The sequence below is a fragment of the Eleutherodactylus coqui genome, chromosome 2 (genome assembly GCF_035609145.1).
Source record: "Eleutherodactylus coqui strain aEleCoq1 chromosome 2, aEleCoq1.hap1, whole genome shotgun sequence".
Lineage (NCBI taxonomy): Eukaryota > Metazoa > Chordata > Amphibia > Anura > Eleutherodactylidae > Eleutherodactylus > Eleutherodactylus coqui.
In genome coordinates, this window is record NC_089838.1 from 147,236,963 (window position 1) to 147,261,879 (window position 24,917).

General features: G+C 45.5%; 1 protein-coding gene across 1 annotated transcript in view; it reads left to right on the forward strand.

Moving 5' to 3' along the window:
* Positions 1 to 24,917, forward strand: part of ADAMTS20 (ADAM metallopeptidase with thrombospondin type 1 motif 20) — a 196,219-nt gene that overhangs the window by 13,881 nt on the left and 157,421 nt on the right. The window contains exon 2 of the mRNA XM_066591732.1: positions 643 to 998. Within this exon, the coding sequence (XP_066447829.1) occupies positions 643 to 998 (356 nt within the window). The remainder of the gene's footprint in view (positions 1 to 642; positions 999 to 24,917) is intronic.

The following is a 24,917-nucleotide window of genomic DNA, read 5'->3' on the forward strand; positions in this document are numbered from 1 at the left end:
ACAGTGAGAAAAAGAGGGTCATAGAGAGAGATAGACGATAGAGAGACAGTGAACCACATCGAGGGAGAGCCATAGAGACAAATAGAGAGAAAGCGATAGAGAGAGAGCGCAATACACAGACAGAACAAGAGTCATAGACAGACAGAGCAATAGAAAGACAGAGAGAGCGATAGAGAGACACAGAGAAAGCAATAGACATTGAGAGAGCGAGAGAGGGACAGACAGAGTGATACAGAAACAGAGAGAAAGACAGACTACGAAAGAGACATGCAGACAGACAGTGAGAGAGACCTGTAGGCTTTTTTATATTAGATATCTGCTTCAAATACTAAATGACACTCTAAATAATCACCTAACCAAGCAGATATAGAAGTTCACAACCACCACTTTTAAAACATTTTATGTTCACGTAACGAACATCGGGTCAATCTAGTTAACTAACCATGCTTGACCTGAATAGATTTTTATCCTCCAGCAGCAAATAATAAAGGTTCCCAATAAATGACTACAAGCCGAGATCTTGAATTGAGGAATAGATAGGCAAAGTATTGTGGCTATTTTACGTAATACTTACTTACATGTACATAATTATACAGCAGTTTTGTGATAGATCTTTTTATAATTCATTATCTTATTTTGCAGAAAGTTTTGTGAAAACCCTTTCATCATATGAGATTGTAATACCATCTCGAGTAAACCGTTTTGGACAAGTGTTCCCTTCCAACCAACATTTCAGAAGAAAGAAAAGGAGTCTAGAACCTCAAACCTTACAACCTGTTGTGAACAGGACATATTATCACATTGCTGCCTATGGCCAGCTCTTCCATTTAAATCTTACCAATGATGCAAGCTTTATTGCGGATTCATACAATGTTATCCATATTGGAAACCAAAGCCATGCTCACCTTGACTTCTCAGACCTCAAACATTGTTTCCACAGTGGGCATGTCAATGGTGTGGAGGCACATCCGGCTATCTTAAGTCTCTGTGGCGGCATGGTAAGCATATCTGCTTGTTTTTAATCTACTTAGCAGCAAAATATTGATATAGGTTGCCTTTTTGTACAAAAAAGCTTTTCTTTACATTCCTAATTCATGGAACTGTTGTATTTACATTTGACAACCAAATAACCAGTCATAGAATTTTTTGAGTGTTGAAAATGTAAGTATATTTTCTTTTTAGATTTTTTTTTATCTGGATAGATTTTATTTTATAATTTATAATGTTTTGTCTTGTTCCTCTGTGCGTGTGTTCCATCCCTGGCCCCCTGCCAATCAGCTGTACACTGGGATGGTGCACTTATGCATTGAACTGAATTTTAAAAGAAAGCAGACAGCTCCGTTCTTATTGTAATGGCCAGGCTTGGTATTGTAGGCATTGAAATGAATGAGAAATTTGCCTGCAATACCAAGTCTGGCCACTACAGTAAGAGCAGAGCTGTCTTCTTCCTGCATAATTCAATGCACTACACGAGTGCACCGCCTTTGCGAACAGCTGATCGGCACAGGGCTTGGGCAAAAGCCCCACACCAATTTTCTGTAGATGACTTATCCTGAGGATAGATCATCAACAGTTTACAACTGGATAACATGTTTTAAGCAAAAACGTCAAGAACTTACTATACACTTGCTATCTAATATAGTTCACCCTTTGACTGGCGCCATGGTATTAAGTTAATCAATGATATTCACCATGTGTTAGTGATCAGAATACGCTCTTTTGGCAGTGAAACATACAAAGGAGAGGAAGCATATGCAGTTTGTATGCGATCTGCAGGACTTTACAGATAATAAAGCCTATGTAAATACTAGAACTTGCTCAGACACATAACAAAGCTCTTCAAAATATGACCACTCTGAGGTTGAGAGTTACAGAAGAGACAGAAGCACTCTTCCCCCACGACACAACCTCTTTTGTCAGTCAAACCGCAGTCGTGGTAAAGGAAGACCACCATCTAACAATGGCTTTCTGAGACAACCGATCTCCCATTGTTTTTTAAGGGGACGAAGGGACCCAGCTCCAACTCATAAGAGGACTCCTGTATTGTTAAATCATCCCTACTTCCAGATCCCCCCCCCCAACTGCCATTGATGAAAAGATGTGTATCGTTAACTTGTCTAAATATGTGTTGAGTACAAGTGAGGTCAGCGTCGTGGAGAGGGGGCTGTCCTTTGTCCTGACGACGCACTACGACTCCTTCGTCTGGACGAAGGGCACCTCCCTCTTCGTCCGCAAACTTAAATGGAAAAAGTTCTTTGCGATTAAAGATAGGTACTTGGCCCAAAAATTAGGCCTCCAGCCTGATGATATACCAGGCTTACATATTCTCCAGAGTGTGAAGGAGGAATCTCAGAGACCACAAGATAATGGTCCATTTACTGACCTCAAACCATCTAACACGTCTAATCCTAATGCTAGTTCTAAAAGATTTGAAGATGTTAAAAACATCAAATAATAAATCTTCCAATATGACACAATCTGAGCTAGCTGCTTTAAAAGCCTTACAGTCTAATAAAGGCATTATTATAAAACCCTCAGACAAAGGGAGTTGTGTCGTGATCTTGGATAGAGAACACTAATATCATGTGTAAGCATCTGCTTAATGATAAAACCACCTACTCCATCCTTAGTGGTGACCTGACGTTGCCCTTCCTTAGAATGTTAAGAGAACTACTCTCAAGAACCCAAGACTTAGGAAGAATTAATTAAGCCAAATATAAATTTATGCTCCCGAGACTCCCAAAAGTAGCAACATTCTATGGCCTTCCTAAAGTTCATAAGGGAACTAACCCACTATGGGGCAGACCTATTGTATCCGGTATAAGTAATCTAACCCAAAACGCTAGCATCTATATTGACAGAATTTTAAGACCATATGGGACAATCATTACCGTCCTATGTACGGGATACAATGGACATGCTGAGACACCTCGAAGGCATCTCCATAGGCCCCGATACTTTGTTAGCGACCCTAGATGTGGAAGCTTTATATAGTTCAATACCACATTCTGGTGATATCAGAGCAGTGAACCATTTTTTATCTCAGAGAGGTTCACAGTATTACAATCACAATGGATTTGTCAGTGACCTTCTCTAATTCTTGTTCTGATGCACAATTATTTTCTGTTTGATGCCCCGTAGTTTCACCATCTCAGGGGCACCGCGATGGGGACATAATGTGCCCCATCGTATCCCAACCTGTACCTGAGCTGCTGGGAGGAAAAATGCATTTTTTCATCAGAAAATTCCATATGGTCGGACAATATACTTATTTGGTTGAGATATATAGATGACATCCTTCTTCTCTGGATCGGCACCGAATCCCTTTTTAAAAGCTTTGAGCTTTGTTGAGCATCTCAACATCAATTACCTCAGTTTAAAGGTGACATCCAAAATTAATAATACATCTGTGACGTTTCCTGACATCAAGATCGCAAAGAATTCTGATGGCACACACTCGTCTACTCTCTTCCGAAAAACTACGGCCACAAACAATCTTTTGGCGTGGAAGTTTTCACCCATAACCTGTTCGGGGTGTTTGCCTTTCATCAGTGTGCAAGATTATATGCAGATTTATCCTAAGCTACTATTATAGAAAGAAGAAAATTCTCCGAAATCACCTCAGCTCTGCGTCAAGCCAAAATTCCTTATAGATGGGGATTTCCTATTAAAATCCTGATACGTAAGGATGACCCAAAGCCAGAAACCTACTGCACACTGATGAGGGGGCAAACATCCCATAGCAGCTGTCTGTGTATGGTTTTCTGACTTAGTTTCCTATTCCCAATCATTTTTTCAAGATTTGTTTAAAGAGTTGTACATTGATTTGAAGGAATGCTGCCATCCAATAAGTGGCGCTGCAGAGGTATTGTTCCATCTTCCTTAATTGCATACATTACCCAGAGGAGCATGAATGGCCTTGTAAGTCTCCTCACTCACCTCCTAGGTGTTTCCACACCCCTTCTGGGTGCTCTCCTTGGGGGGAGACGATGCCCCTTGACCCACTCGCCTACTAGGTGTCTCCACACACCTTTTGGGTACTCTCCTTAAGGAGAGACAACACTCCTTCTGACCCAGGTATTTGTTTTAGATGTGGTGGAATTGAAAATCTACATGCTGCAGAGAAAAAAACTGTACATATTTTATTTTTGGTTGCAGTATTTTTAAATTTACTTATTTTGTAGTTGCAGATTTCTTGAGGAAATGTTGTGTAGGTTTTTGGTATATTTCCACAAAGGGAACCTGTCAAGTCTATGATCACTAAAATATGTTTACTCTATTCCTGCGCACACACATGGAGAGCAGTGTACACACACTGAATCAAGAGATGCTCACTGAGAGTACCAGCTTTCCGGGTGGACACTGAGGGTACAACTAGGCTGGTGCATATAAAAAGCACACCCCTGTCCTATGAGCCTATAAATTTAATCTGTTTTGCCTATAGAATTTGACAGTACAAGGAAGAAGTAGTGAAGAAGTGATGGACATTAGTGGGAACCAAGCAGTTCCTATGTAACATTTTAATAGAAGATTCAGCGAGGGTAACCTGATTGCTGATGTTGTTTTTTGTAGTACTTCAGTGTTGCTATCTGTGTAGTAAGATCTGAATGCCAGGATATCACTCCCACTTGAGTGTAAAAGAACATTTTTTGATCTGCTAGGAGTTAGTTTATTGTGGAACATAAAGTAGTGATATGATCAGGGTGAGTGAGTGAGCGTGGACAGAGATGTTCACAAGAGATACAAGGGGTAGGTCTTGTGTGTTTGTAAAAGAGCAGATAAAGTATTGGATGCTTTTTCAGGCCTTAGTCAGACGGGCGTTTTTTCGCGCGATTTGCGCATGCGATTCGCGCATATATAGAACCAATGGTTCGCTATGGTATCGGTCACATGTCCGCTTTTTATGCGGATATGCAATAAATTATAGGACACGACGATTCGCAGATCGCGCCTATCTGCGTTCGGCGTTTTATGTGCGCACCAAAATCATTTTTTTCGCCGGTCAGTCTAAGTTTCATGCGCATTTTGATGCGCACGGCGATTTTTCTCCCGTCAGACGGGCGTTTTGCTGTGACGATTAACGCGGCTAGGTGCAGATTTTTCCCGCGATTTTTCGCCCCCGGTCACGCGATTTGCGCATGCGCATGCGAGATGCGATGCGCAAATCGCGCGAAAAAACGCCCGTCTGACTAAGGCCTCAGACAGATCTTTTGTTTCTCTATGAATTGTTGTACAGTCTAATGACTCCTCAATCTACTCCTCAATCGGAAATGTTTTAGTGTGACTACTTCTTTAGCTGCCCATCAACTGAAGTAAGAAAGTTAGAGGCTCAAAGCGAAGTCTGGGTTAGGACTTATTCTTGTCAACTGTGATGGGTTGCTAAAATAATTGTTTTGCAAGTCTGTGTCGTCCCCGAAGAACTATAGAGAGATGAGTGATAGGTTCAAATTGTTACGTCTTCCACACCCACAAATTGGGAATCTCTGATGGAGCCACAGAACTGCAAAACGGACTTCATACTTGCGAACAGAAATAAACCAACGAATGACAAGCGCTCAAAACACTCACCTGCATACCTGCACACATAGTCAGATGGAATACGTATAGAATGCACGAGGTATTAGTTTGTATTTTGGCCAAGATACCTAAACCTTCGAGCCCACTTCAAGGGTCCTCATTGTCTTGTTGGTCCCTACTTTAACAAGGCAACTAACCCCAGGAAAACTGCCTGCATGTGGGGCGATTATCACAACAGGGACGACTATGCACTGGAACCTAGGGACCTACCTAATCCTAGATGATTAACGATCACCAGAAAGATACAGTTCACACCACACATACAAAAACCTGCACAGACACGCAGGGACATGACACTGTTTGTATCTAAACACACCGAAAAAAAAGAAGAAAGGCCAGCAGCCACTAGCAGAGGAGCTGGTATATATGAGCAGCAGACCTGGGGGATTGGCTGGCTGGAGCAATCCACACCCAACCAGCTCAATCAACCCCAGCTGTGGAGCTGTGCTGCTGGAAACCCATGTAGAACAGATCCCAGCGGAAAACTCTAACAGTACCTCCTTAACGGGGGGCCTCCAAAAACACTGGTACCTAACATTCAGCGGTCTGGTGCAAAAGGAAAGGCGGATCATTGTGACACGTCCAAACCGGAGGTGCTAGTTCCGAACCAAAAATACTGCGCAAATGCGCACGCGAAACACCAAGAGAAAGAGAATGAATCGCACAGGCAGACAAACAACAGGATCATACCGCGAATAGCACCAAGAGGCTAGATGCTGGAACAGACAGACCACGGAACAACAAGACTGCGAATAGCACCAGGAGACTATAATGCTTTATTCATAGTACTGGGCTCCCTATATGGATAAGAGAGGCCTTCTGGGCCCCCTAAGGCTCCTGGGCACAGGTGCAACCGCGTCCTCTATAGTCACGCCAGTGCTCCTAGCCTCTTATTGAAATCAATTTGTTTCTTCTGAATGCTCGGCCTTTATAAGCCCATTTATTTTGAAAGATGGCTTTCTGCAATTCTTGAGTCTTGGGAGTATAGGGGTATAGGTAAACTTCAAAATAGTAAAAGTATTTTAGGTAGCATATTTATTTTCAATAAAAGGATGCATCCCATCAAGAAGAGAGATATTTAGTCCCATGTATGTAGGTCTGCCATTCATTATTTTAGTAAGAAGTGCTTATGCATATATAGAAAGATTAATGATGGAGTGATCTTCACCCCTAGGTATAAAATATATTTGGGCTGGGCTTAAAGTCCAAAATTCAGGGGGGCGTGGCCTGGCCGTGAGAGGAGATGGCGGTGTAGACTCGAAGGTCCGTGCCGGAGCGCACCTACCAGCGACTATAAAGCAGTCTTGGGACCCTTAAACTCCTTCAAAGATCTCCCTACCAGTTCTGCAGCCGGCGATGTCCAGACGCAGAGCCTCTTGCTCCCAGCCGCGGCGCCTGGATGATTTCTTCCCTGCAGCGCAGCTCCCGCGCGCTCGTACAGGGAGCTTCCCGACTGCCTCTGCTAACCTGTCAGAAGAAGAGAAGAATGTAACAGCCGCTTCTGACACCGCAACGGGACCGTCTCCAGAGAAGGGACTGAGGAAGCCGTGAGTCCTAAACCTGTTTTCCCGCCACACAAAAGCTCTGCAGGGAAACGCCAAAACTCCCACTCACACACCGCATCTAAGATGGCGCCGATTTCTTCCTCCCCGCAGGGACTGAAAACCCTCTCTCCTTCAGCCAGCCCCCTTAAACAAAAGCCCAGAAATGAAGATAGCAACTCTTCCTCTAATCGTTCTCCCTCTGTGAGAGACTATATCAAATCATTACCGTCCTCTGCCCAACCAGCTTCAGAGGCGTTCATTAAAGATATGATGGTGGCCCTAAGCGACTCCTTCTATAACAGCTTCACTTCTCTTAACACTTCCCTCACGGCATCAATGGAGGCTATAGGGGAACGAGTGGCTCACACAGAAAATAAAATGGGCGAAATCACTCAATCCCACAACTCTCTAATTGATGCCCACTATGATCTGGCAGATGAAGTAAATCAAATCAAAACGAAACTCGCCAATCTAGAGGACAGAAACAGACGTAACAACATTAAATTCCGGGGTGTTCCAGAGTCTATTACAACATCTGAGATCCCGAGATACCTAAACCAACTTATAAGTGCACTCCTCCCCGAAGCAACTCCACGAGATCTAATAATCGACAGAGCACACAGGCTCCCAAGACCTAAATTTCTGGCTGACTCTACACCAAGGGACATAATAGCCAGAATCCACTTCTACCATATTAAAGATGCGCTTATGGTGGCTGTCCGCAAACTAAACCAACCTCCTCCGCCCTACTCTGACATAAGATTATATGTAGATTTATCCCAAGCTTCTCCGAAATCACCTCAGCTCTGCGTCAAGCCAAAATTCCTTATAGATGGGGATTTCCTATTAAAATCCTGATACGTAAGGATGACCCAACACATGTTATACTGAAACCGGAGGACACAGCTCAACTACTCAAAACATGGGGTGTGAACCCGTCCACCCCAAAACGCCCTCACCCGACATCAAGAATTCCAAGAAAACAACCGCATGACTGGCTCCAGAATTGACTTTGACCCTATAACTGAATCCCTTAAGCGTCCTTTATAGGGGCATCCAGAGGCTCCCATTCAGGCGAACTTTTCCGTCCCCCCCTCTATACAGAACAGGACTCGTTCCCTGTTTAATCTAATACTCACCCTATCCTTTAACTGCATCTTAAAAATTTTGCAGTATTTTTCTTTCTTTGTTCTACTTTGCTTAGTTCGTTTATACTAAGATACAACCTACTACAAGTACAACTTATTGTGCTAGCTAGATTTGGTGCTGTTCTCTATCTTGGTATACAGTTTTTGATGTTCTTTTAGGTATATCCAGAAATTTACACTCGTCCATACATCTACGCCACGACAATATAATGCCAGTTAAGATATATTCTTTGAATGCAAATGGTCTGAATTCACCTTTCAAAAGAACCTCTCTCTGTAAAGAGGCCCTAAGTACAAATGCTGACATTGTTTGTGTTCAGGAGACCCACTTCGCAGCCTCCGCTACTCCAAAATTTTCCCACAAAAAATTTCCAAAAATTTATTTAGCCTCCTCTCCTAAAAAACAAGCAGGAGTATTGATTGCGTTTAAAGATTCTCTGCAAGTCGATATCACATACCAAGAACTAGACCCAAGAGGCAGATTCATAATTTTTATCAGGCTTCCTAAATCAAAAAGCTTTTATACTTGTCAACTTGTATGTTTCAAACAAAGCCCAAATACATTTCTTAAATAAAACTATCAAAAAGATTCGGAGGCGCGCGGTGGTAACCTTATAGTATGTGGCGACTTTAACGCTGTACCCTACAAACTCCTAGACTCCTCAAGAGGATCTCTGAGATCAACTCCCTCCTTATCACCCTGGCTCCACAAGGAAGCACTATTTGATACCTACAGATGCTTAAATGCCTCCTCCAAAGAATACTCTTTTTACTCACCTAGATATAGATCCTTTTCAAGAATCGATTTAATTTTAGTAAACAGAATTACTCTACCTCAGGTCACCTTAGCCCAAATAGGAACAACAACGTGGTCTGACCACGCGCCAATAATTTCCATAAATATGGAGAAATCAGTTGATAGACCAAAAAACTGGAGAAATAATTTATTCCTTCTAAAACTTCCCAAATATAATAGCATAATTTCGTCTGCATTAGAAGAATATTTTAAAAACAACGATACTCAAGATGTTTCTCTTCTCACAATATGGAATGCCCACAAAGCGTTTATCAGAGGGGTTCTTATTAAAATTGGAGCGCATCACAAGAAGGAAAAAACCCAAACAATCAACAAACTCTTAAACCAAATCTCCACAGTCGAAACCCAACTAATAGGCGCCCCCTCTGAACCTCTTCATGAGGAACTATTTAAAGGGGTTGTCCCGCGCCGAAACGGGTTGTTTTTTTTTTCAACAGCCCCCCCGTTCGGCGCGAGACAACCCCGATGCAGGGGTTAAACAAGAACACCGGACAGCGCTTACCTGAATCCCCGCGCTCTGGTGACTTCTTACTTACCTGCTGAAGATGGCCGCCGGGATCTTCTCCCTCGGTGGACCGCAGGGCTTCTGTGCGGTCCATTGCCGATTCCAGCCTCCTGATTGGCTGGAATCGGCACGTGACGGGGCGGAGCTACACAGAGCCCCATTGAGAAAAGAAGAAGACCCGGACTGCGCAAGCGCGTCTAATTTGGCGATTAGACGCTGAAAATTAGACGGCTCCATGGAAACGAGGACGCTAGCAATGGAACAGGTAAGTGAAAAATTTCTTATAACTTCTGTATGGCTCATAATTAATGCACAATGTACATTACAAAGTGCATTAATATGGCCATACAGAAGTGTATAGACCCACTTTGTTTCGCGGGACAACCCCTTTAAATTGAGACAAAAGCTGAGAATGAGTCTGATGGACAACTATGAAAAGGAGATGAGATCCTCAAAAGCATCCTTTTATATATCCAATAATAAACCTTCTAGACTGATGGCCAAACTTGTCAAAAAACAGACTCAAAAATCCTAAATTACATATATTCTAGACCCCTTAAATCCATCAATTAAACTATATCACCCTTTGCAAATAGTAGAATCGTTCCATCAATATTACGAGAAGTTGTACAATTTGAGAGACGATGGAGATATTCCTCAACCATCTACTACCAAGATCAGGAAATTTCTGAAAGATGTCAAACTCCCAACTCTCTCAGAAACCCAACTAAACTCCCTCAATACCCCATTGCACCCATCGGAAATTATAAATACTATTAAGACATTGAAAAATCAAAAGGCCCAAGGTCCTGATGGCTTCTCCAACGAATATTACAAATTATTCTCTCCCCTTTTTGCCTCCCACATGTCCCAAGCATTCAATCAGGGAAGCTCAGATGGATATTTCCCTAAAGAAACACTGGAAGCGACAATAGTGACAATCCCCAAACCAGGCAAAGATCCTACCTCTCCCTCCAACTTCCGACCTATTTCCCTCCTAAATTGCAACATAAAAATTTACGCTAAGGCACTAGCCCAGAGACTTTTTGAGATATTACCCGACATCATCCACTCGGACCAGGTGGGATTCACAAGAGGGAGACAAGCGTCTGATGGGACCAGAAGAATCCTAAATCTCCTCGACAAACTCGAATATGTACATTGTCCAACAGTTCTGGTCACACTGGACTCTGAAAAAGCATTTGATAGATTGCATTGGGAATACGCATTCGCCACCCTCAACAAATTTGGATTCTCAGGCAATATTCTAAGTGCAATCCGAGCCCTATACACCAATCCCTCAGCAAAAGTCCTAGTGGATGGTACACTTTCCAATTCTTTCCCTATATCAAACGGCACCCGCCAGGGATGCCCCCTTTCACCTTTATTATTCACATTAATAATGGAACCTCTAGCAGAAAGCATAAGAACAAATCCAAATATAAATGGACTGTCCGCCGGATGCAGACAACATAAAATTAGCCTATTTGCTGATGATGTCCTACTTATATTATCAAACCCTCTCCAGTCTCTGAGAATGACCCAAACGACTTTATCCAGATTTTCGGATGTCTCATACTACAAACTAAACTCTAACAAATCCCAAATTCTGGGTATACACCTCAATAAAGATCTAATAAAAGACATTCAAATAGAATTTCCATTTCAATGGCAAGATGGAACTATTCCCCACCTAGGCATAAATCTTTCCTTTCCCACATCTAACTTGATTGCAGCCAATTTTCCTCAACTTCTTATAGACATCCAAAAAGATTTAGATAACTACCTTTCACACCCTCTGTCGTGGCTTGGCAAAGCCTCTATATATAAAATGCTCATATTACCAAAAATTCTCCACTACTACCACACACTTCCTATACCAATTCCAAAACATATCTTGACAAACTTCCAAAGACAACTCTCAAAATTTATATGGCATAACAAGAAACCCAGAATAACATTATCCAGTCTATCATTAAATAGGTATCAAGGGGGGCTGGGTGTTCCCAACTTAGAATCATACTATAAATCCACCTTACTGAGCCATCTACTACCTTGGGTATCCTATAACTCAAAACTTAGCTGGCCCTCAATAGAATTAGAATATAATAAACAAAAACCTCTAAAACTTATACTATATGCAGCAACTATCGGAGCCTCCCTACCTCATCTTGGAAAAACCATAGAGGCCCTAAGACTATCCTCCCCTATGAAAGCTACTAGAGATGAGCGAGCACCAAAATGCTCGGGTGCTCGTTACTCGGGACGAAATTATCGCGATGCTCGAGGGTTCGTTTCGAGTAACGAACCCCATTGAAGTCAATGGGCGACCGGAGCATTTTTGTATTTCGCCGATGCTCGCTAAGGTTTTCATGTGTGAAAATCTAGGCAATTCAAGAAAGTGATGGGAACGACACAGAAACGGATAGGGCAGGCGAGGGGCTACATGTTGGGCTGCATCTCAAGTTCACAGGTCCCACTATTAAGCCACAATACCGGCAAGAGTGGGGCCCCCCCCCTCCCAACAACTTTTACTTCTGAAAAGCCCTCATTAGCATGGCATACCTTAGCTAAGCACCACACTAGCTACAACAAAGCACAATCACTGCCTGCATGACACTCCGCTGCCACTTCTCCTGGGTTACATGCTGCCCAACCCCCCTCCCCCCTGCACAACACAGTGTCCACAGCGCACACCAAACTGTCCCTGCGCAGCCTTCAGCTGCCCTCATGCCACACCACCCTCATGTCTTTTTATAAGTGCGTCTGCCATGAGGAGGAACTGCAGGCACACACTGCAGAGGGTTGGCACGGCAAGGCAGCGACCCTCTTTAAAAGTGGTGGGGCGATAGCCCACAATGCTGTACAGAAGCAATGAGAAATCCAATCTTGTGCCACCTCCATCAGGAGCTGCACACGTGGGCATAGCAATGGGGAACCTATGTGCCACACACTATTCATTCTGTCAAGGTGTCTGTATGCCCCAGTCAGACTGGTAATATGTACCTTAACAGTAACCGCGTTGGTGGTAATGTGGTGGTGACTGCGGACCTAGTAGCACGGTTGTATTTTGTTGGTTTTCGGAATGTGGCCAGGATTAAGTGGGCCGTGGCGGGGGGATGGTGGGGGGGGGCTCTCTTGTTGTGTCGGTAAAGGTGAAATTCTTGGACTGCCACCAGACGAACCAATGCAAAGGCATTTGCCAAGAATGTTTTCATTGTTGGAGGAGGAGGGGGATGTTTTTGAGGCACTACATGTCCTCTCCACGTGTCCGTGGTTATATGCACCTTAACAGTAACCGCGTTGGTGGGAAATGGCCTCGCCGCCATCATGTCTTTGGGAAGCCTCTGTTTCCACACCCCAGAGACATACCATTAGCAGCGGTATAGGCAGAGCCCAGAATTCGTAACATTTCAGCCGTAGCATTAGGACAGGCCCCACTAACATATCACTAGCAGCATTATAGGGGGAGCACAGTATTAGTTCCATTTCAGTAATAGTAGCACTCAAGACAGGCCCCAGTAACAATTCCGAAGCAGCAGTATAGGAGGAGCATAGTCTAAGTTCCATTTAAGTAATAGTAGCAGCCTACACAGGCCCCAGGAACAATTCCGAAGCAGCAGTATAGTGGGAGCGCAGTCTTAGTTCCATTTCAGTAGCTGCAGTATAGCCAAGGCCCAAGTTACATTTATGTAGCTAAAGTGTAGGCCAACCCAACACACCTTTCTGTACCATGAGTGCAGGCGAAGAACATAGAAATTGCTATGATTACACTGTAGGTGAGGGCCCAAAAAAATTGGTGTACCAACAGTACTAATGTACCTCAGTAAAAATTGGCCATGCCCAACCAAAATGGCAGGTGAAACCCATTAATCGCTTTGGTTAATGTGGCTTAAGTGGTAACTAGGCCTGGAGGCAGCCCAGTTTAACGAAAAATTGTTTCAAGTTAAAGTCCCAACGCTTTTAAGAGCATTGAAACGTATAAAAATTTTTTAGAAAAATTATATGAGTGAGCCTTGTGGCCCTAAGAAAAATTGCCCGTTCAGCGTGATTATGTGAGGTTTCAGGAGGAGGAGCAGGAGGAGGAGGAGGAATATTATACACAGATTGATGAAGCAGAAATGTCCCCGTTTTGGATGGTGAGAGAGAACGATGCTTCCATCCGCGGGTGCAGCCTACGTATTGCTTAGGTATCGCTGCTGTCCGCTGGTGGAGAAGAGAAGTCTGGGGAAATCCAGGCTTTGTTCATCTTGATGAGTGTTAGCCTGTCGGCACTGTCGGTTGACAGGCGGGTACGCTTATCTGTGATGATTCACCCAGCTGCACTAAACACCCTCTCTGACAAGACGCTAGCCGCAGGACAAGCAAGCACCTCCAGGGCATACAGCGCGAGTTCAGGCCACGTGTCCAGCTTCGACACCCAGTAGTTGTAGGTGGCAGAGGCGTCACGGAGGACGGTCGTGCGATCGGCTACGTACTCCCTCACCATCCTTTTACAGTGCTCCCGCCGACTCAGCCTTGACTGGGGAGCGGTGACACAGTCTTGCTGGGGAGCCATAAAGCTGTCCAGGCCCTTAAAGACTGTTGCACTGCCTGGGCTGTACATGCTGCTCGATCTCCGCACCTCCCCTGCTACCTGGCCCTCGGAACTGCGCCTTCTGCCACTAGCGCTGTCGGGTGGGAATTTTACCATCAGCTTGTCCGCAAGGGTCCTGTGGTATAGCAACACTCTCAAACCCCTTTCCTCTTCGGGAATGAGAGTGGGAAGGTTCTCCTTATAGCGTGGGTCGAGCAGTGTGTACACCCAGTAATCCGTAGTGGCCAGAATTCGTGTAACGCGAGGGTCACGAGAAAGGCATCCTAACATGAAGTCAGCCATGTGTGCCAGGGTACCTGTACGCAACACATGGCTGTCTTCACTAGGAAGATCACTTTCAGGATCCTCCTCTCCTCCTCCTCCTCCTCAGGCCATACACGCTGAAATGATGACAGGCAAGCAGCATGGGTACCGTCAGCAGTGGGGCAAGCTGTCTCTTCCCCCTCATCCTCCTCATGCTCCTCCTCCTCCTGAACGCGCTGAGATATAGACAGGAGGGTGCTCTGACTATCCAGCGACATACTGTCTTCCCCCGGCTCTGTTTCCGAGCGCAAAGCGGCTGCCTTTATGGTTTGCAGGGAAGTTCTCAAGATGCATAGCAGAGGAATGGTGACGCTAATGATTGCAGCATCGCCGCTCACCACCTGGGTAGACTGCTCAAAGTTTCGAAGGACCTGGCAGATGTCTGCCAACCAGGCCCACTATTCTGAAAAGAATTGAGGAGGCTGACTCCCACTGCGCCGCCCATGTTGGAGTTGGTATTCCACTATAGCTCTTTCGCTGCTCATAGAGCCTAGCCAACATGTGGAGCGTAGAGTTCCACCGTGTGGGCACGTCGCACAGCAGTCGGTGCACTGGCAGATTAAACCGATGTTGCAGGGTGCGCAGGGTGGCAGCGTCCGTGTGGGACTTGCGGAAATGTGCGCAGAGCCGGCGCACCTTTACGAGCAGGTCTGACAAGTGTGGGTAGCTTTTCAGAAAGCGCTGAACCACCAAATTAAAGACGTGGGCCAGGCATGGCACGTGCGTGAGGCTGCCGAGCTGCAGAGCCGCCACCAGGTTACGGCCGTTGTCACACACGACCATGCCCGATTGGAGGCTCAGCGGCGCAAGCCAACGGTCGGTCTGCTCTGTCAGACCCTGCAGCAGTTCGTGGGCCATGTGCCTCCTATCTCCTAAGCTGAGTAGTTTCAGCACGGCCTGCTGACGCTTGCCCACCGCTGTGCTGCCACGCCGCGCGACACCGACTGCTGGCGACGTCCTGCTGCTGCTGACACATCTAGATTGCGAGACAGAGGTTGAGGAGGAGGAGGAGGAGGAGGGTGCTTTAGTGGAGGAAGCATACACCGCCGAACATACCACCACCGAGCTGGGGCCCGCAATTCTGGGGGTGGGTAGGACGTGAGCGGTCCCAGGCTCTGACTCTGTCCCAGCCTCCACTAAATTCACCCAATGTGCCGTCAGGGAGATGTAGTGGCCCTGCCCGCCTGTGCTTGTCCATGTGTCCGTAGTTAAGTGGACCTTGCCACTAACCGCATTGGTGAGGGCGCGTACAATGTTGCGGGAGACGTGGTCGTGCAGGGCTGGGACGGCACATCGGGAAAAGTAGTGGCGACTGGGAACTGAGTAGCGCGGGGCCGCCGCCATCATAGCTTTGAAAGCCTCCGTTTCCACAACCCTATACGGCAGCATCTCAAGGCTGATAAATTTGGCTATGTGGACGGTTAACGATTGAGCGTGCGGGTGCGTGGCGGCGGACTTGCGCTTGCGCTCCAACACTTGCGCTAGCGACGGCTGGACTGTGCGGTGCGAGACATTGGTGGATGGGGCCGAGGACAGCGGAGGTGAGGGTGTGGCTGCAGGCCAGGAGACGGTAGTGCCTGTGTCCTGAGAGGGGGTTGGATCTCAGTGGCAGGTTGGGGCACAGGGGGAGAGGCAGCGGTGCAAACCGGAGGCGGTGAACGGCCTTCGTCCCACCTTGTGGGGTGCTTGGCCATCATATGTCTGCGCATGCTGGTGGTGGTGATGCTGTCGGTGGTGGCTCCCCGGCTGATCTTGGCGCGACAAAGGTTGCACACCGCTGTTCGTCGGTCGTCAGGCGTCACTGTGAAAAACTGCCAGACCTTAGAGCACCTCGGCCTCTGCAGGGTGGCATGGCGCGAGGGTGCGCTTTGGGAGACAGTTGGTGGATTATTCGGTCTGGCCCTGCCTCCACCCCTGGCCACCGCACTGCCTCTTGCAACCTGCCCTGCTGCTACCCTTGCCTGCCCCTCTGAAGACCTGTCCTGAGTAGGCGTTGCACACCAGGTGGGGTCAGTCACCTCATCGTCCTGCTGCTCTTCCTCCGAATCCTCTGTGCGCTCTTCCCTCGGACTTACTGCCCTTACTACTACCTCACTGCAAGACAACTGTGTCTCATCGTCGTCGTCCTCCTCACCCACTGAAAGGTCTTGAGACAGTTGCCGGAAGTCCCCAGCCTCATCCCCCGGACCCCGGGAACTTTCCAATGGTTGTGCATCAGTGACGATAAACTCCTCTGGTGGGAGAGGAACCACTGCTGCCCAATCTGAGCAGGGGCCCGAGAACAGTTCCTGGGAGTCTTCCCGCTCCTGAGCATGTGTCATTGTAGTGGAGTGAGGAGGCTGGGAGGAAGGAGGAGCAGCAGACAGAGGATTCGGATTTGCAGCACTGGACGGCGCAGAACTCTGGGTGGATGATAGCTTGCTCGAAGCACTTTCTGCCATCCACAACAGGACCTGCTCACACTGCTCATTTTCTAATAAAGGTCTCCCGCGTGGACCCATTAATTGGGCGATGAATGTGGGGACGCCAGAAACGTGCCTCTCTCCTAATCGCGCAGCAGTCGGCTGCGACACACCAGGATCAGGAGCTCGGCCTGTGCCCACACCCTCACTTGGGCCTACGCGTCCTCGGCCGCGTCCACGTCCTCTAGGCCTACCCCTACCCCTCAGCATGCTGTATTACCAGTGATTTCCAAGCCAGGAAAGAAATTGGCGCAAGCCTTCAGCCAAAATAGAATTTTTTCCCTTGTTTTTCAAAGGACAAGCCACACTGCGTGTATTCAATGAATACTACTAAGTTTAATAACTGTGTTGTGGCCCTGCAAATGTGTCACAGAACTGCAGTGATGCAAAGTTATTCGCTACAGCAGATCAGGGATTTCCCATGCAGGAAAAAAATTGGCGCAAGCCTGCAGCCAAAATAGAATTTTTGCCCTTGTTTTTCAAAGGACAAGCCACACTGCGTGTATTCAATGAATACTACTAAGTTTAATAACTGTGTTGTGGCCCTGCAAATGTGTCACAGAACTGCAGTGATGCAAAGTTATTCGCTACAGCAGATCAGGGATTTCCCATGCAGGAAAAAAATTGGCGCAAGCCTGCAGCCAAAATAGAATTTTTTCCCTTGTTTTTCAAAGGACAAGCCACACTGCGTGTATTCAATGAATACTACTAACTTTAATAACTGTGTTGTGGCCCTGCAAATGTGTCACAGAACTGCAGTGATGGAAAGTTATTTGCTACAGCAGATCAGGGATTTCCCATGCAGGAAAAAAATTGGCGCAAGCCTGCAGTAAAATGTAGCTGGCTGCGTCTGATTTTTTTTAACGTTCTGCACGCAGCACACTTGTAGCCAGAGCCCTGAGGACTGTCAGAGGCAGGCGAAATAGAATTTTTTCCCTTGTTTTTCAAAGGACAAGCCACACTGCGTCTATTCAATGAATAATGTATGTCTTCTGGCCCTGCCTACACAATTCTATCCCTGTAGTATTAATGCCGGGTGCAATGGTCTGCACAGCCGGTTTTGAGAAAGAAAAAAAAATATGCAACACTGCTAACAGCAGCCTGGACAGTACTCCACACGGATAGATGTGGCCCTAGAAAGGACCGTTGGAGTTCTTGAAGCCTACACTCACTGCTAACACTCTCCCTGCCTAACCACCACTTCTGTCCCTATTGCAGGGCGCAATGCTCTGCAGATCCAATTTTGAAAAAAAAAAAAATATACAGTGCTAACACAGTACTGCACACTATTAGATGTGGCCCTGAGAAGGACCGTTGGGGTTCTTGAAGCCTACACTAACTCCTAACGCTCTCCCTACAGCAGCTCCAGCACGATAGCACTTTCCCTCAGCTAACTCACAAGGCATCTGAGCCGAGCCGCGGGAGGGGCCGATTTTTATACTCGGGTGACATCAGATCTCCCCAGCCACTCACAGCAGGGGGGTGGTATAGGGCTTGAACGTCACAGGGGGAAGTTGTAATGCCTTCCCTGTCTTTCAATTGGCCAGAAAAGCGCGCTAACATCTCAGAGAGGAAACTTAAAGTAACCAGAACATCGCGTGGTACTCGTTACGAGTACCGAGCATCCCGAACACGCTAATATTCGCACGAATATCAAGCTCGGACGAGTACGTTCGCTCATCTCTAAAAGCTACCCTTGGGGCATGGACAAAGTTAATCCAACAAGCCGACAAAAATGCTTCCAGAACTCTATCAAGCATACCCCTAAAAACGCTGGAATATTTAATTCCCAATATACAACTCAAAACATGGGTAAAAAAGGGCATAACATATATCTCCGATCTCTACGCTAGAAACGACTTACTTCCTCTAGAGACTCTAATGTCAAAAAACCACCTACCAAATTCTGAGACATTCAGATACATCCAAGTAGCCTCTTTCCTACAGTCCCACAATCTCCAGGACATCAAAGTCCCAAACACAATACCCACTTTCCTAAAATTCACCAAATAGAAGGTTTACTACCAGACTATTTTACGATGAATTTTCCAGGAACTTAAAAATTTCCTGGAAATGTTACCTAATTAATTGGGAAAAAGATCTAGGTATAAAAATTCCCAACACGGACTGGCTCAAGGTCTTCAGGTGGGTAGGTCAATCCTCACAGGTACAAACCTCATAGAAACCCACTTAAAACTCCTAACACGCTGGTACTATACTCCATCAATATTAGCCAGAAGAAAAATAACTACTGATGACCTGTGCTGGAGAGGGTGTGGACATTCAGGCTCCTTACTACATATCTTCTGGTCATGTCCCCATCTTCTCCCGTTCTGGAAAGACGTTTTCAGTCTCATCAACAAAGTTACAGGTCTTAAACTCTCCTTTTCTCCAAAGACAGCTTTATTGCTAGGAGATCCAGGTAGAATTCCATTCCCTGCAAAAAAAACTCATTGGCCATATTTTACTAGGAACTAAATCTTTGATTGCTAGAAAGTGAAAGTCCGCTGCACTACCCACTGTCAAAGATCTGATTCTACTTCTGTCTGAACATAGTGTATATGAAAAAATCCTGGCCCTACGAAATGATGCTATCTCCCAATATTACGATATGTGGAACCCGTGGCTGAATAATTTTTCTTGTTAAACAAATCAATCTCTGGATGAACCAACTTATGTTTTCTTTATTGCTTTATACTTACGTTCCCATCCACCTCCCTCCATCCCTTCTATTTTCCCTTCCCCCCTAACTATCCTCCATCCCTCCAACTCTCGGGGAACCTCCCCTCTTCCCCCCTCACCTTTTTTACTCATCCCCACCCCTTTTCCTCCTACACTTCCCACTTATTCGACTAAAAACAATTGATACATGTTTCCATATTTTCTTGTTCCTAAAAGCAGTGTAAATTTATACTACACTTCTGTTGTGTAACTTGTTCCTGCAACAAATGCTCTCCTCTGTAACTATTTACATATGCTGTCATGTTTACCATAACACATGTTCAATAAAAAAAACTATTGATTTAAAAAAAAAAAAAGTCCAAAATTCAACTCTGTCTCTGGGTGTGAAAGGCATCATTATAGAAAAATGCTTCTGTTTTGCCATAGTTGATTTGTAGACCGGAAGCTAAGGTAAATCTATCAAAAAGGAAGATTACATTGGAGAGAGAGATATTATTGCTGAAAGCAAAGATCTCCATTAAGGTTTTAAAGCCTGCCCCCCCTATATGACTTCTATATGGGATCTGTAGTGTAGATAGTGATAGAGCAGTTGTTTGTAAATTTGTTTGGTTAAAGGAGTTTTGCGAAACTAAAAAAATTCATGACTCAACCTCAGTTCTGTCGTCTCTGCTGTGTCTCTTCTGAGACGTGACATCACCTTCAGTGGTCACATGGCCTGCAAGCAGCTTAGTCCCATTAAAGTAAATGGGGTTGAGCTGCTATACCAGGCACAATGTATGGCACTGTGTAAAAAATACAGCAAGTGCATACAAGAAAACAAGGATTATTTGGGAGAGTTTGGAAACCTATCCTGCATCATTTGAGTAAATTGAAGCTTAGGATGGTGGCATCTATTTTATCCAGAACATGTGATAAATGTGTGCCTGTAATCAGTCATCAAACTACTGACTTGTATAGGCAGATTGTAGACTTGAAGGGGTTAAGTTCTGAAATAAGTGATTCTGTAAACTTAAGGAAAGTTATTGGGTCATTCCTGGACAAGTCACCCTAGGGGTAATACCTGACCATCTCTGATTTTTACAAAACATTGTACATTTGCACTGTACATACAGAAACAGCTGTCAGTCAGTGATGGGACCGCCCATTGGACTGTTCATCTCTGAATGTGCAAAGGTTTAAATGGATAAATTACAAGTTATACTGAATCTTCCCCCATAGAACTAAATATTAGTCTGCTCAGCTCCTTTTGTTCAACAACATGATGCAAGTTCAAGCTGACAGACTCCTTTTAAGAAATATCTTTTTTTCAAATGGCAAGAATTTATTGTGGGAGAGCGTTTAGTACATGCTCTATCACATGGAGGAGGTGATCTGTGAATCCCTACAGTTCTCTCTGTCCCCCATCTCTCTCCTCACCTCCCCCAACCTGGCTGCCGCTCACTACAACACCGCTCTCAAACATGCCCTGGATGAAGCGGCGCCCCCCAGGACCCGAGCCATCCGATGTAGACCACGGCAACCCTGGCTCACGCCTCAAACGCGCTTCATCTGGTGGTGCTCTAGAAGTGCTGAACGGCTGTGGAGGAAATCGCAAACGTCCGCAAACTTCCTCCACTACAAATTCATGCTCAGAACCTACAACCTTGCCCTCCACCATGCCAAACAAGTCTATTTCACCTCTCTAGTCTCCTCACTATCCCACAACCCTAAACGGCTCTTTGATACTTTTCACTCCCTTCTCAGCCCTAAACCACAGCCTCCCGTGACGGATCTCAGTGCCGAAGAGCTGGCTGCTTACTTCAAAAAATAAAATTGATGACATCCGCCAGGAAATAACTTCCCAATCCCAGACTAGCCCTGACCCTAGTCTTGTCAGCACTGCATCTAGCTCCTGCTCACTGTCTGTACTCAGACCAGCGACCGAGGAAGAAGTCTCCAAATTGCTCTTCTCTGCTCGCCCCACCACCTGCGCTAGCGACCCCCTCCCCTCACACCTCCTCCGTTCCCTCTCCCCAGTGGTCATCTCCCATCTCACCACCATATTCAACCTCTCTCTGACCTCTGGCATCTTTCCCTCTTCTTTCAAACACGCCATCATATCCCCACTGCTAAAGAAGCCGACTCTGGACGCGACTGATGCTGCCAACTACCGACCCATCTCAAACCTCCCCTTCATCTCCAAACTACTAGAACGGCTGGTTTACTCCCACCTTGTAAGCTACCTATCAGAGCACTCTCTCCTAGACCCCCTACAGTCTGGCTTTCGACCTCAACACTCGACAGAAACTGCCCTTACAAGGGTATCCAATGACCTACTGACAGCCAAATCGAGGGGCGATTACTCCCTACTGATCCTCCTCGACCTCTCCGCAGCATTTGACACTGTTGACCACAAACTCCTCCTCAGTATGCTACGCTCCATTGGCCTAAAGGACACTGCCCACTCCTGGTTCTCTTCCTACCTATCTGACCGCTCTTTCAGTGTCTCCTTTGCTGGCTCTACCTCCCCTCCTCTTCCCCTTGCTGTTGGGGTCCGCTCTTTTCTCACTGTGGACACGCTAAAAACGCTTACTGTTGCCCTCATCCACTCCCGGCTCGATTATTGCAACTCGTTGCTGATCGGCCTCCCCTGCACCAGACTCTACCCTCTCCAATCCATCCTGAATGCGGCAGCCAGGCTCATCTTCCTGTCCTGCCGCTACTCGGACGCCTCTGCCCTGTGCCGGTCACTGCACTGGCTGCCCGTTAAATACAGAATTCAATTTAAACTCGCCACCTTCATCCACAAAGCCCTCCACAGTGCAGCGCCCCCCTACATCGCCTCCCTCATCTCAATCCATCAACCAGCCCGGGCTCTCCGCTCTGCTAACGAAACCAGATTGAGCGCCCCTTTAATTCGAACTTCTCATTCCCGCCTCCAAGACTTCTCCAGAGCAGTACCGGTCCTCTGGAACGCACTGCCAAAGGCTACCCGAGCAATCCAGGACTCGCAGAACTTCAGGCGTGCTCTAAAAACGCACCTCTTCAGGGAGGCATACCGAATTCCCTAAACAAACCCCTTTGTACTCCGCCTGATAACATGCTCCCTGACCTACTGACTGCAATCCCTGCTAGCCATCATAAACCGCTCCTGCAGTCATACCGTTTCTGCCGTCACACGGCTAAATGTCTGACCATTGTCTGTGTATATCACCCCTCACTCTCCACCTCGCCATACAGTGCACATCTCCAGCCCCTTTACCTTCTGTATCACCCCATTACTTGTAGTATGTAAGCTCGTTGGAGCAGGACCCTCACCCCTATTGTTTCCATCAATTGATTACTATGTAACTGTGGTTCTGGAATGTTTGTACTTTTGTCTTTCTGTATCCCCTGTCTATGTAAGCGCTGCGGAATATGTTGGCGCTATACAAATAAAGTTTATTATTATTATTATTATCATCACCTTCCGTATATGATGGATCCTGTGTTACCTGTATATAGGTGTTACCTTTCATTATAAACCTGTCTATGATCATAATGAGATGATTGTCGAAAGTTTTCTCTACAGACAACAAGTTTCAGCAATGAGGTTCAGTTACCAGTGTGAAAATTTTCATCTAGTCATATGGAAAATTTGAAAAAAGCCATCAAAAGTTAAAAAAATTAAATAAACGTTTAACATAAAAGCTAGTAGGTCATTTTCTGACTATACATTTCCTATATTTCCATTATCTATATTGCAGTATTGTGAGCAAGAAGAAATTTGAGAAGTTCAGAATGTATAATACTTGAAGAAAATAGTTACGCATACCTCTCCATCACAGAGAAAGAGTCTAAACAATAACTTTTATTTTTTTCCATTAAAATATGTAAACTAGGCCAACGGACAAACACACAACAGACAATATAAAAATACAAAAACAGACCCAAGTCCCCACTTGTCCAATAATGGACCTGGGGAAGGAAACCGGACTCTTCACACCATCAACACACTCCTTGTATTTATAGTATGGCATGGGGGGCAGTCGTGCTCCTTCATTTAATGCATACAATCACAAGAGGTGAAGACAATTCACCTGATGTTGATTGATACCTATATGTTTGGCCATACATGTGTCTATGAAAAATTTCAAGAAGAAAAAGGAAGGAAAGAGATCCACTTATCTCTAGACATGCTGCCAGCCACCATGGTGGCTGTCTTTCTGCTTGTCTGAATCTATAATTTTGGCTCTAAGCTCCATTTGCTAGAGTGCTCTATATAGACCCCTGCGGTAACAGCATAATTGAAAATGAAACTCTTTGGGTCTCCCCAAGATCCATTATTGGACAAGTGAGGACTCAACTCTGTTTTTGCATTTTTATGTTTTCTGTTGTGCGTTTGTCCATCGGTCCAGTTTATATATTTTAATGGAACCAATAAAAGTTATTTTTTAGACTCTTTCTCTGTGATAGTAACATACTGAAAAAAGTTCCTTTGCTCATTTGTAAAATCCACGTAATGTATATACATTCAAAATCTGATTATTCTATCATTGTAAACTAATCTGTACAAGAATGTAAGCATGTAACAGGAGCTGGTCATATTGAAAATGCAGTCCAATTCATAGGCAGCATGTTATAGAGCGGAAGGGGCTGAGCAAGTCGATATGTATGAAAATTGTCTGTAAAAACCTGCCTTTGATGCCCACAACGACCACTCACAACACCGCTTCAATTTCCTATAGTGTTCTTGAAAAATGAAAGCTGTGCTGTGGTTGGATGCTATGGGAAAAAAAATATAGTTTTCTTTTAGACAGTTTTCATAAATCTAAACCATAGTTCTGTGGGAAAAGATTCCATGCGACTTGTAATTTATCGATTTATTTCTCTGCTCATTCACTAGGCATATTGGTGATCCTACTCTGTGACTCACTGGCATAATTATAGGGGATGGAGTTGCACCCAGCCCCAGGAGCCTTAGGGGGCCCATAAGGCCTCTCTTCGCCATATAGGGAGCCCAGTACTATGAATAAAGCATTATAGTTGGGGGCCCTGTTACAGGTTTTGCATTGGGGCCCAGGAGCTTCAAGTTACGCCTCTGTGTTAAGGGGTTAAGTTTAAATTGGGGGGGGGGGGGGAGATAAACTTTTGCACCTGGGCCCATGAACCTTTAGCTATGCCCCTGCTGTGACTGATGGCCTTTACTATATGAGTGTGTACACAGATAGCTGTCAATCCCTAACAGGACCTCCTGGAATTAGCAGAGATTTAAATGAATAAATAAACTCTACTAGGACTATAAATCATTCTGCTGAGCATCT